The following is a 13,013-nucleotide window of genomic DNA, read 5'->3' as shown; positions in this document are numbered from 1 at the left end:
TTAATATAACCACTTACGAGTCTGAGTCTTTCAGGAAGGGCCCATTGATTTTAAGAGTCACTTGTCTTTCAGTTCTTTGGGGATTATATTGTCTTTGGGTACTCAGCCACATACTACACTGGGTAGATTTCCTCACGGTTGCTTCATTCGCGTTGAGGTGTACCTCATTATGGAGTTACCAGTTCAAGAGCAAAAGTAGAAAGAAATCTTAAATTTTCTGAATATGTAAAAGAGCAGAAAAACAAATTGCTAGTGTGCTAATTGAGCTGATGTTTACTCTGTTTTAGAGACTTTCTTACGTCTCAGTTTCTGTAGACCTAGTTTCCTTCCATTATTTAGATCCACATTGCTATCGGGGTGGTTTCACCAAGGCTGTGTCCCTCAGCCCCCAGGGCTGTCATATAATCAATTAACTTTGCTGCTAAAATGTTACGGAAGGTTTTTTTGCACCATTTTTTAAACTTTTACTTTCAGTGTGTATTTTTTTGACCTCCAGAAATAAACCAAAGGTAAAGTTTTCACGGTTCTTACTGCCTGCTGTAGGGGCATTTAAACTAGTGTAAAAAATGAAAACTTAGAAAGGAGATCCTGGTTTTGGTTTTTGTTTTGTTTTTGAGCTAACTGGTCTACAAGGTTTTGACCCAAATTTCATTGGGTAAGTTCAGCTACATTGCTTATATTAACCGATACGAGTACATATCCTTACCCATGACTGTTTTGAAATTTACTAAGGCAAAAGGCATCCCCAAGCTTTACGTTCTCTCTGAGCAGAGTCATCCAGAGAAGGACAAATGATTGCTCCCCCAGGAGTCAGGCTATTAAGTCTGAACAAGCTGCACAGCACTCAGCAAGCGATAGCTGTCACCATTGTACACGGGACTTTGGAAGCTGATCTGCTGTTAACTTGGCAAGGATTTGATGTTTGGAAGACATCTCTTTAGAATAAGTCAGTGTATTCCAATAAGAGAACTGGAATTTCTGCCCAAGCTAACACCAGATCATATTAAAAATGTTAAAAAAAATTTTTTTAAAGATTTTATTTATTTATTTGACTGACAGAGATCACAAGTAGGCAGAGAGGCAGGCAGAGAGAGGAGGAAGCAGGCTCCCTGCGGAGCAGAGAGCCTGGGATCATGACCCGAGCCGAAGGCAGAGGTTTTAACCCACTGAGCCACCCAGGCACCCCTTAAAAATGTTAAAATTTTTAAGTAATTCAAAGAAGTGTCTTTGAGCTGTAGATATGATGAGAGTACATTACAGTTAGGTCTGTATTATGTATAAATGGTGATTATCAGGGTACAAAGAAAATCTCAGTAGACATCGCATAAAGAACCGCTTTATCTTCGGTCTCATCTTCTGCAGTTCTACGTCAGTGATACCAAGGTGCTAAGGTTCTCTTCGTGCCTCAGACAAAATCTTAGAATATTCAGTTTTTCTAAAAATAGAAAATCTACACAGTTAATAATCCTAAGCAGTTATCAAAAAGTATATCTTGCAAAACATTTACAAAGCCAAAGGTTAACAGACTTAAAAACATGTTGGTGTTGTGTGTGGTTTCCTACAGCTCGTTTCTCCTGAGCATGTTGCCTACAGTGCTCATCATCGCTTTCTTACTCTACACCATCCGAAGAGGGCCTGCCGGGATTGGCCGGACAGGCCGGGGGATGGGTGGACTCTTCAGTGTTGGAGAAACCACTGCCAAAGTCTTGAAGGATGAAATAGATGTGAAGTTCAAAGATGTGGCTGGCTGCGAGGAGGCCAAGCTAGAGATAATGGAATTTGTGAATTTCTTGAAAAACCCAAAGCAATATCAAGATCTAGGAGCAAAAATCCCAAAGGTAAAGTGAACTTTCAGAAGATTATTTTCAACTGATTAACCCAAAAATCTTTTGAATTACTTCTTGATCTCTAAAGTTACAATTTTATGAAGTTTGATGACTTACGATAAAGTGTCTGTTATTCTCCTTCTATCTTACCAGTCTTTGCTTGTTATTCCAGGGTTTTTTCAGGTCATTTATTCTGTGGAAATGTTTCTGTTTGCAATAAGTGTGTATATTCCCCGAAAGATTTGTGTTCTCTCCCCTTGGAAGCCTTCCCTGATTTGCCTTTTTTGTCCCTCCAGTCAGATGTAGATAACCCATCTCTTAGCAAGTGTGCATGAAAGCATATTGTCCCCTGCTGTCACCCAGTTATCTCTCTCTGAGCAACTCTGAGCACACTCTGCCTGTGCGTGGCACCTAGACTCAGACTCACACAGGATTTGATGGAGAAGAGATAGGCAACACTAATTCAAGTCTTCCCCCCCCATCCAAGGACTGCTGATGATGGGCTGGGCTTACTGACCAAGGGCCAGGCTCAGTCTTGAAGTAAAAGAATCCAGAATGCTTCATTATTTTAAAAATCCATTAATAAAGTTTCCTTTAAAGGAATCCTTTGTAAAGGAAATCATAATTTCCTTGATTTCCATGTCCTACCTATATGGATTAAAAAAATCATATTTGATAATTTTTATTTTTTATTTTTTTTTTTTTAAAGATTTTATTTATTTGTCAGAGAGAGAGGGAGAGAGAGCAAGCACAGGCAGACAGAATGGCAGGCAGAGGCAGAGGGAGAAGCAGGCTCCTGCTGAGCAAGGAGCCCGATGCGGGACTCGATCCCAGGACGCCGGAATCATGACCTGAGCCGAAGGCAGCTGCTTAACCAACTGAGCCACCCAGGCGTCCCTTGATAATTTTTATAATTGGTTGTTACTTTCTTAGTACCTGTGCACATCATACCTAAGCATCTCCACAGCTTAAATAATTCTGCTGTTCAAGCAAGCACATTTTCTCTTTTTAACTATGTTCACAATTGGTCATTAGATTTTTACTTCATTTGTAAAATATTAGAGGGAAGAAAGTAAGCAAAATGTAATTTGGGAGTGTGTTGTTTTGTGTCTCCTTGACTTACTTAAGTAAATCTTAGTTGGTTTATTAGTAGATATTCAGCCCAAGTCTAAAGGTCTGAAAAGCAACACTAAAAATCTTATAAAACAGGCGAAGAATTTAAGATTTCACATTCTTACTAAGTTTTTAAAACGTCTCTAAAAATCTTTTTCTTACTAATATAAAAATGTTTTGCCATGGTTCAGATGTTTTAAAGAACATTTAGTAATGTCAGTAGAGTTTATAGACGGATTTATATCTCAGAATTGCCTGCGGATATGCAGTTTACTTTTCTGAAATTCTAGTTAAAGATACTTTCTTTTTTATATCTGAAGGGTGCCATTCTCACCGGTCCTCCAGGCACTGGGAAGACACTGCTAGCTAAGGCCACAGCTGGAGAAGCCAACGTCCCCTTCATCACCGTTAGTGGATCTGAGTTTTTGGAGATGTTTGTTGGTGTGGGTCCAGCTAGAGTAAGTCTTTTGTTCTGTTACAGTGGCACAGCTTCCACACTCTTTCCCTGAGCTTCCCCCCAAATATGGAGTTGGTAAAGATGGCCCTGGCCCAAACTAGTGCCGTCTGTTAATTGGGTTGTCCTTTTGACATTGAGTTGTGAGAGTTCTTTGTATATTCTGGGTAGTAAATCCTAACCAGATACATTATTTGCAAATAATTTCTCCTGTGGTTTGCCTCTTCTCTTTCTTGATAGTGAAGCACAAAAGCATTTAATCTTGATGAAGACCAGTGTATCCATTCTTTAATTTTTTTTGCCATTGCTTGGACTTTAATACCATTTTTAAGAATCTGTCACCAAACTCAAGGTCATAAATACTTCTATCTTTTTGTCTAAGAGTTTTATAGTTTTAGCTCTTACATTTAGGTCTGTGATCCAGTTTGAATTAATGTGGCATAAGGTGCTAGGGTCCACTGTCACTCTTTTACATGTGTGTATCCACTTTCCCCAGCACCATTTGTTAAAAAGACGATTTCCCATTGAATGGACTTGGCATCCTTGACCATGGATAGATACATGGGTTTAACTCCTGTACTCTCAATTCTATCCTGTTGACCTGTATGTCTGTCTTTTTTTTTTTTTTTTTATGTCTGTCTTTATACCAGTACCACAGTCTTGATTACTGTTGCTTTATAGTAAGTTTTGAAATCAGGAAGTGTGAGTATGGATTAACTTTTAAAGCAGCACTTAAATTTTTCCTCTTGTGTATTTCACTAAATGTTAACTTTTTTTTTAAATACCTAGGAGGGGTAAAGTGCTATCATAATTATCTTTCCAGATATCAGGATACAATGTATAATCAGGTGTTCTGTCATCAACTGGCAGCATTTAAAAAATTTTTTTTAATTTTAATTTTTTCAGTCAATGGCAAATGTGTTAATGATGCGTCATACTGCTGATGGCATCTTCGGTAGAGCAGATGGATTCATATGGGTCTTGTCAAGCAGTTCTAGGGGAGTCTGAAGGTGTTGTGTTGCTGATGTTGGACTGGCATCTGATATGGGCCGGAGCAGTGGGGGTGACTGAAGACAGGAGAAGAGCTGTGGGTGGTGGGAAAGCAGTGAATCTAATGGAGTGGAGACCGAAGAGGAGCTGGCCGTGAGAGAGGCTTGAACCCATGAGCCGGCCAGAACGATGGGAGGGGGTCTGTGTAGACTGGGAAGCTGATTATATAGGGAAACCTTGGCAGTGCTGGCCATGGCAGAGTGGAACAGAAAGTGATTGAAATAGGTGCTTCAGGGGACCAACCAACCAGGAACCACTGAGAAAATAATGTCCAGTGGGAGTGGGGTGGAAAAGGGAGGAATCAGGCCCGGGGAGTACTGTAACCAGGAGGGTAATGTCTCTGCCCCATATTGAGAACATCCATGAGCAGGGGTTTTCCAGCAGAATTATTTTGACAGTAGTCACAGCATATGAGGTAGACTTCAACTCCCACAGGCCTGGAAGGAAAGACAAAAACCCTTCCAGTTGAGAGCTTTGCAGTGTCAGCCAAATTAGAGTTCAGGCAAGAGGGTGAAGGAAGTATTTAGGGAAGAGTGTGAGATGGTTTATTGATCACAGATCTGGAGTTGAGTCGGGGAGGGCCTAGGTTACATGAGTTACCCTAGAGGATGGGTTCAGAGAAGTATAGCAGTGAAAACCTGGAAGTCCAGGGAGGAAAGGGTGACAGGGAGAATTGGACTAAGGTGAGTGAGGGGAAGAGGGATGTGAGGCATAGGAGATTGTTTCTGAAACTCTGAACTCTTGGCTGGTGAAAAGTTGTGGGACACCCATTCCTTCAACCCACCTGAACTAGTAGCCTGAAGGGACATGTTTAGTAGGACAGAATATAAGTGCAGGGGCCTCACACCTGCTCCAGCAACAGCAGGGCTGAGGGCAGGACATGGGCTGTCTAAGCTGTGGGGTGATCCCTGTGCGGGCGTGGCTCAGTCACTGCCTTTACTGTGTGTATGTGTACTGCCTAGATCTGTTAGTGCGTGTCTGCTTGTTAGCAGCTGCCTTGGGCATGAAATGCAAACCCCAGAGTAGTTTGAACTTTTAATCTGAATATAAAGTCTACAGTTCTACAGCATTATTTTTTTTTATTTTTTAAAGATTTTATTTATTTTACTTATTTGACAGAGCGAGCCAGAGAGCACAAGCAGAGGGAATGGCAGAGGAAGAGGGAGAAGCCAACTCCTTACTGAGCAGGGAGCCCGACGCAGGGCTCGATCCCAGGCCCCTGGGACCATGACCTGAGCTGAAGGCAGAGGCATAACCATCTGAGCCACCCAGGCGCCCCTGCAGTGTTACCTTTTTGTAGGGCAAAAATGTGTAGTATTAAGTTGCTATAAAAATAACAGATATTGTTAGTGCCTATGGTATATACAGTATCTTATGATACTGTAGAAATAATGTTTGCTCACCCTAAGACAGTAACCCACCAACTTTATTTGCCACTTCCTTGCTTATAAGTTCTTAAATATGTACTATACAGTATAGTATGTTAGCAGAAAGATTTCCTATTAGATGGAAGCATGATGCTTAATTTTAGTAGGAGGTAAATAATATTCACTTATCAAGTGACTCTAATGTTTATATTTTTATCCAGGTCCGAGACTTATTTGCCCTTGCTCGCAAGAATGCCCCCTGCATTCTCTTCATTGATGAAATAGATGCCGTGGGAAGGAAAAGAGGAAGAGGCAACTTTGGGGGGCAGAGTGAGCAGGAGAACACACTCAATCAGCTGCTCGTGGAGATGGACGGTGAATATTTAAGTCTTTCGTATTTTATTTTATTTTTCTTGGTGTAGAACATTTATTCCATGAAACACTCAAAGTGTAGGTCAGAGGGAAATAATTTTAATCAAAGCATTATATGTTTTCTTTCTACATATCTTGTTTGTATTAGGAATTGACATTGTGGTCCATTTCACTAATGGATCACAAAAATATTTACAAGAAAATATTAAAATGACTCAAACACAGAAGGCGAGATGGGGTGCAATAAACTTTTTTTTCAGAAATCTCTACCCCAGTGCCCACCGCACACAAGAAGAGAGTGAAATAAATAACAAGGTTCCTCCAGTCACAAGTTTCCAAAGAATTGGAAAAGGGGAACAAACAGGATGAAAACGGTGTATGAGAGGGAGAGGATGTTAGCACTGCTTCAATAACCAGCCTGTTCTGAATGAAGTAGTCCTCTCGTAGGTACAGTAAATTCTGAACACAGCTTAAATTTTAGGGCTTAAACTATCCTAAATTTTAATTTAAGAATACCTTAACAGTAGGGGCGCCTGGGTGGCTCAGTGAGTTAAAGCCTTTGCCTTCGGCTCAGGTCATGATCTCAGGGTCCTGGGATCGAGCCCCGCTTCAGGCTCTCTGCTCAGCTGGGAGCCTGCTTCCCCCTCTCTCTCTCTGCCGGCCTCTCTGCCTGCTTGTGATCTCTGTCTGTCAAATAAATAAATAAAATCTTTAAAAAAAAAAAGACTTAAATAAATTCAAATTACTCTTTGATCCATGGGCTACAGAATGGCTGTTGTGTTTGCAGGTGTGAAACAACGTTAATCTCTACGTCCCCATCAGAGCTCTTGGGTGACCGGGGCATTGTCTGTGAGCAGTAGTATTTTGAAGGGAATCTTTTTCCAAGCTGCTCTCTCAACTGTGGGCTTAAAATATTCAGTAAACCGTGTTGTAAACAGATGTGCTGTCCTTGAGCTTTGTTGTTCCATTTCTAGAGCACAAGCAGAGTTAGCATGATTCTTTAGGGCCTCAGGATTTTCAGAATGGTCAGTGAGCTCTGGCTTCAATGTAAAGTCACCAGCCGCATTAGCAGCGAACGAGAGAGTCAGCCTGTCCTTTGAGGCTTTGTAGGCAGGCATTGACTCCTCCTCTGTAGCTATGAAAGTCTTAGACGGCATCTTTTTCCAACATGAGGCCGCTTTGTCTACATCTAAAGGTGTTAGTGTCGTCGCCCTCTTGCACTGTCTCAGTGAGACCTTCCAGATCACTTGGTGCAGCTTCCACATCGGCTTTTCCTTCTCATCTTGCCCTTTTATGTTATGCAGCTTCTTTCCTTAAACCTCACGAACCACCCTGTGGCAGCTTCCAGCTTTCCCCCTTCAGCTGCCTTACCTCTCTCCGCCTTCACAGAATTGAAGAAACTCAGGGCCTGGCTCTGGATTAGGCCTTGGTTCAAGGGAACGTTGTTGCTGGTTTGCTCTTCTATCCAGACCACTCAGACTTTCTCCATGTCAGCAACTAAGATTGTTTTGCTTTCTTGTCATTGTGTATCCACTGGAGTAGCGTTTTAATTTCCTTCAGGAACTTTCCCTTTGCGTTCACTCCTTGGCTAACTGCTTGGCACAAGAGGCCTAGCTTTCAGTCTGCAGTTTGTCTCAGCTTTCAATGTGCCTTCCTTACCGAGCTTAATCATTTCTAGCGTTTCATGTAAAGTGAGAGACACATGACGCTTCCTTTCACTTCCACTTAGAGGCCTCTGTAGGGTAATTAATTGGCCTGATTTTAATATTGTTGTTTCAGGGAATAGGGATGCCCAAGGAGAGGGAGAGAGATAGGGAACACCCTGTCGCTGGAACAGTCAGAACACACACAGTATTTATCAATAAAGTTCACTTATATGGGTGCAGTTTGTGGTGCCCTAAAACTGTCACTATAGTGACATTAAAGATTACTGATCACATGTCACCGCAGCAAATATAATCATGAAAATGCGGTGCCTGGGTGGCTCAGTTGGTTAAGTGTCTGTCTTCAGCTCCTGAGCTCGAGCCCCAAGTCAGGCTCCCTGCTCAGTGGGGAGTCTGTTTCTCCCTCTGCCTCTCCCGGACTTGTTCTGTCTTTCAAATAAAATCTTTTAAATAATGATAACAATAATAATAATGAAAATGTTGAAGTACTGCAATTACCAAAATGTGATGGAGACACAAAGTGATCAAATACGGAAAATGTTGGAAAAATGGCACTGATAGATTGGCTGAAACTAGGGTTGCCACAGACCTTCAGTTTGTAAGAAACACAGTATGTAGGGCACCTGGGTGGCTCAGTGGGTTAAGCCTCTGCCTTCGGCTCAGGTCATGATCTCAGGGTCCTGGGATCAGGCTCCGCTTTGGGCTCTCTGCTCGGCGGGTAGCCTGCTTCCCTTCCTCTCTCTGTCTGCTTCTCTGCCTGCTTGTGATCTCTGTCTGTCACATAAATAAATAAAATCTTTAAAAAAAAAAAAAAAAGGGCGGGTGCCTGGGTGGCTCAGTGGGTTAAAGCCTCTGCCTTGGGCTCAGGTCATGATCCCAGGGTTCTGGGATCGAGCCCCACATCAGGCTCTCTGCTCAGCGGGGAGCCTGCTTTCCCGCCCCCCCCCGCCTGGCTCTCTCCCTACTTGTGATATCTGTCAAATTACAAAAAAAAAAAGAGAAGAAAAGAAATATAGTACGTATAAAGTGCAGGAAAGCAGAGTGCAGTAAAACAAGGTCTGCCTGTATCCAGACAAAGAAGTAGAGTTCTTTCCTTGCTCTGTGGTGGTCAGTCCGTGTAGAGCCATGTTTTTGGGTACCAGTACCAGGGCTCTTTTGGGACCAGGGTCCTGAGGGTGAAGGCTCTATAGCCAAGGCATTGACATTTGCGAAGTGGCTGATAGAACCGAGCAAGGTGAATCTGGCTGAGAGGTTGGAGGTGGAGTTTCATACTTGTCATCAGATATTCATTGGGTTGTCCCGTGACCCAGGAAGGTTAGACAGATTGTTTGCAAATTTAATCGTATTGATTTTATTTTTATTTTTTTAAAGATTTTACTTACTAGTGAGAGACAGCCAGCGAGCTTAAGCTGAAGGAGGGACAGAGGGAGAGAATCTCAAGCAGACTGCACTGAGCGCAGAGCCAAACACGGGTGGGGCTCGATCCCAGGACCCAGAGAGATCATGACCTGAGATGAAATCAAAAGGCTGACACTCAACTGACTGAGCCAGCCAGTCGCCTCTAATCTCACTGGTTTAAAAATATTTAAAAAATGATGAAGGTCCCTGGGTGACTCAGGTAAGTATTGGCCTTCAGCTTAGGTCACGATCTCATGATTCTGGGATCAAGCCCATCCCAGGGCTCCCTGCTCAGTGGGGAGTCTGCTTCTCTCTCTCCCTCTGCCCCTTCTCCCACTCATGCACTCTCACTCTTGGGTGCACACACTGTCTCTCAAATAAAGAAAATGTATCTTTAAAAAAAATTTTTTTTTAAGCATTCAAAAAAATGGACAACATATTCTCAATTATAGTCATATAAATTAAAATCTTTCATATTTGTGTTTAGAAAAATGATGCTTTATTAAAGCTTTAAGTCTTGCATTTTTGTTATTGTCTCTTTAGGTTTTAACACAACAACAAATGTCGTCATTTTGGCAGGCACCAATCGACCAGATATTCTAGACCCAGCACTGTTGCGGCCAGGGCGCTTTGATAGGCAAATCTTTATTGGTGAGATGATCTTCATTGGGTTCAGTCCAATTCTTTTGAGGAGAGATATGACTGTTTCACTGTGATTTTTTTTTTCCCCTTAAAAATAATTTTTCAAGGACCACCTGACATAAAAGGAAGAGCCTCTATTTTCAAAGTTCACCTCAGACCACTAAAACTGGACAGCGCCCTGGAAAAGGAAAAATTGGCCAGAAAACTTGCATCCTTGACTCCAGGGTTTTCGGGTGAGTGGAACAGAGCCTGCTGTGTGTTGAAGTCCTTTAAGTCAGAGACATTTGCCAGATACCAGTTTACTTTTACCTCTCACCTTGGGCTTCTTCAGTGTATAATTTTACCTTTTTATTGTGGGAAATTTCAAACATCTGCAGAAGTTGAGAACATAGTGTGATGAACCCCTCTGCATGCATCACCTATTAGCTTTAGGAACAATTATTAATTCATGGTGAACCTTCCTCCATACCCCACCCTCTTCCTTCTGCCTCTGGGTTATTTGTATGTAGGTTTTGGGTCTTTTATAGTTGTTAAGATTCATTTATTTATTTGTTTGAGAGAGCGTGCACATGAGCCCTTGGTTGAGCAGGCGGGCAGAAGGAGGGAGAATCTCAGGCAGGTTCCCCAGTGAATAGGAGCCTGCCGTGGGGCTGGATCTCACCACCCTGAGATCACAGCCGGAGCTGAAATCAAGAGTCAGACACTCAGGGGCGCCTGGGTGGCTCAGTGGGTTAAGCCTCTGCCTTCGGCTTGGGTCATGATCTCAGGGTCCTGGGATTGAGCCCTCCATCAGGCTCTCTGCTCAGTGGGGAGCCTGCTTCCCCTTCTCTGTCTGCCTGCCTCTCTGCCTACCTATGATCTCTCTCTGCCAAATAAATAAATAAAATCTTCAAAAAAAAGAACGAGACACTCAACCAACTCAGCTACCCAGGTGCCTCATGAGGTTTTTTTAAACTCTGTTGAGACAAAATTCACATACCATAAAATTCATCTGTGAATTGTAAAGTGTACGATTCAGTGTTTTTTTTGTGTATTTACAAGGTTTCACTGTAACTACTGTAGTCTCATTTTAGGTCATTTTCATCGCCGCAGAAGAATCCATTAGCAATCACTCGCTCCACCCCCAGCCCTAGGCCACCCCTCACCTACTTTCTGTTTCTATTGATTTTCCTATTCTGGACATTTCATACAAAAAGAATTACACAACATGTGATCTTTTCTGCCTGGCTTCTTTCACTTGGCGTAGTGTTTTCAGAGTTCAGCCGTGTTGCAGAATGTGTCAGCACTCTGTTCCTTTTTCTGGCTGGATAATGTTCCATTGTGTGGCTAGACCACATCTTTATCCATCATTTGTTTCCATCGTTTGGCTCTTAGAGATAATACTGATTTGAACGTCGGTGTCTAGATTTTTGCGTGGATGTACGTTCCGTTCTTCTGGTTATATACCTAGGAATAGTGCTGCTGAATCACTTTTTGAGGAGCTACCAAACTGTTTTCCAAAGCGGCTGTGCCACATTCTCGCCAGCAGTGTCTGCGGATTCCAGTTTGCCACATTCTTGCCTGTGCTAGTCATTGCCTGTCTTTTTGATTGTAGCCACCCTGGTGGTGTCACCGTTTTGATTGGCATTTCTCTAATGACTAGTGATGTTGAGCATCTTGGCATGTGCTTAGTCCAGAGTTTTTACATGTAAAATGTGAGCCTTTCTTAAAAAGGAACGTGTGGAAAGTCTGAGAGGGTTAATATACGGAAGTGTATGGTTAGAAGGTAGGCATCTTAAATGTCCCAGGGTCCTAATCTTTTTACTTGTTTTTATTCTTTGTTCTTTGGAATTTATAACATTTCAGTGTTTATTGAGTACATACACGTTATAACTTATTTGAGTTAACCATATACTTTATCTGAAACGTGAATTTTAAGAGACTCTGGGGGCACCTGGTGGCTCAGTTGGTTAAGTGACTGCCTTCGGCTCAGGTCATGATCCCAGGGTCCTGGGATTCAGCCCCACATCCAGGGAGCCTGCTTCTCCCTCTTCAGCCCACCCCTTGACCCCCGGTCATGCACTCTTTCACTCTCACTCTCGCTCTCAAATTAAATAAATAAATATATAAATAAATCTTTCAGAAAAAGACTTATGGATCTAGAAAGCATTTGGCAAGCTTCACATATTTAACTTTTGTTATTTAATTGAGTGCACTGCTTATGTTTTCATTATATTTCAGCTTGTTGCCTAATACTCACATTAGTCACTCTCCCAGCAGAGCTCATAGAACTAAGTTAATTAATGGGTATTTTTAAATAGGTAACTGTTGTATGAGCCATCTTGCCTATAAAAGTAGCTGCCCGTAATTATCTGCTGACTACTACTAATACTTGCACCTTAGTTCAAAGGGCCAGGATTGTACCACGTTATTCTGAATACTGCTAGAACAGCTTGGGGTTATGAATCAAACTGAATTATATTACATTAAACCCTTTTTCAAAAGTCTGTTGCTGGTTGAGAAACTGAATGTGGTCATCCATAATGTGTGACTAGTCAGTCCGAGTGTATTTGGTGGGTAAGCTGTTCTGCACATTTGTTTTGTAGGAGCTGATGTTGCTAATGTCTGTAACGAAGCGGCTCTGATAGCTGCGAGACACCTCTCAGATTCCATAAATCAGAAACACTTTGAACAAGCAATTGAGCGAGTGATTGGCGGTAAGCAAACTGAATGTACCTCAAGTCAGAAGGCTGATAAAATGAGTTTGAGGCCATGGGTTTCTCTGTTTTGGCAAGATCTAGAAGCAAAGTCTCTCCACCCAGCTTGGGGTTACCATGCCCCTGCTATGTTCCCTCAGTGATGTGAGGGTGCCCCCCCCGCCACAGTCTGGTAGAGGTGGATGCTGTTGGTTTGGGGGAGTCTGAGACAGCATCCCACACCATATCTGACCCACACCCAAGCAGCAAGGTGTCTACCCCTGAATTTTACTGGTCTAGTGTTTTGAAAATGCTCACAACCTTTCTGTTTTAAGTTGTACTGAATGATTTAAATGTGCTCTCTGTTACGGGGACATACATAACGTGTTTTCCCAGCTTTCTAGGGAGCTTATAATTTAAATACCTGTAAAAAGCTAACTAGCAATTCCAGA

The 13,013-nt window shown here is 42.3% G+C and overlaps 1 protein-coding gene across 2 annotated transcripts in view; it reads left to right on the top strand.

Moving 5' to 3' along the window:
* AFG3L2 (AFG3 like matrix AAA peptidase subunit 2) overlaps positions 1-13,013 on the top strand; it is a 43,305-nt gene that overhangs the window by 17,555 nt on the left and 12,737 nt on the right. For both annotated transcript variants that reach the window (XM_047697829.1, XM_047697830.1), the window contains 6 exons: positions 1,565-1,838; positions 3,260-3,397; positions 6,032-6,185; positions 9,788-9,895; positions 9,994-10,119; positions 12,472-12,582. In XM_047697829.1, the coding sequence (XP_047553785.1) occupies positions 1,565-1,838; positions 3,260-3,397; positions 6,032-6,185; positions 9,788-9,895; positions 9,994-10,119; positions 12,472-12,582 (911 nt within the window). The remainder of the gene's footprint in view (positions 1-1,564; positions 1,839-3,259; positions 3,398-6,031; positions 6,186-9,787; positions 9,896-9,993; positions 10,120-12,471; positions 12,583-13,013) is intronic.

Source organism: Lutra lutra, chromosome 12, assembly GCF_902655055.1.
Source record: "Lutra lutra chromosome 12, mLutLut1.2, whole genome shotgun sequence".
NCBI classification, from domain to species: Eukaryota; Metazoa; Chordata; class Mammalia; order Carnivora; family Mustelidae; genus Lutra; species Lutra lutra.
Note: the sequence above shows the minus strand (reverse complement) of the source record. Positions and strands in the feature narration are given on the sequence as shown.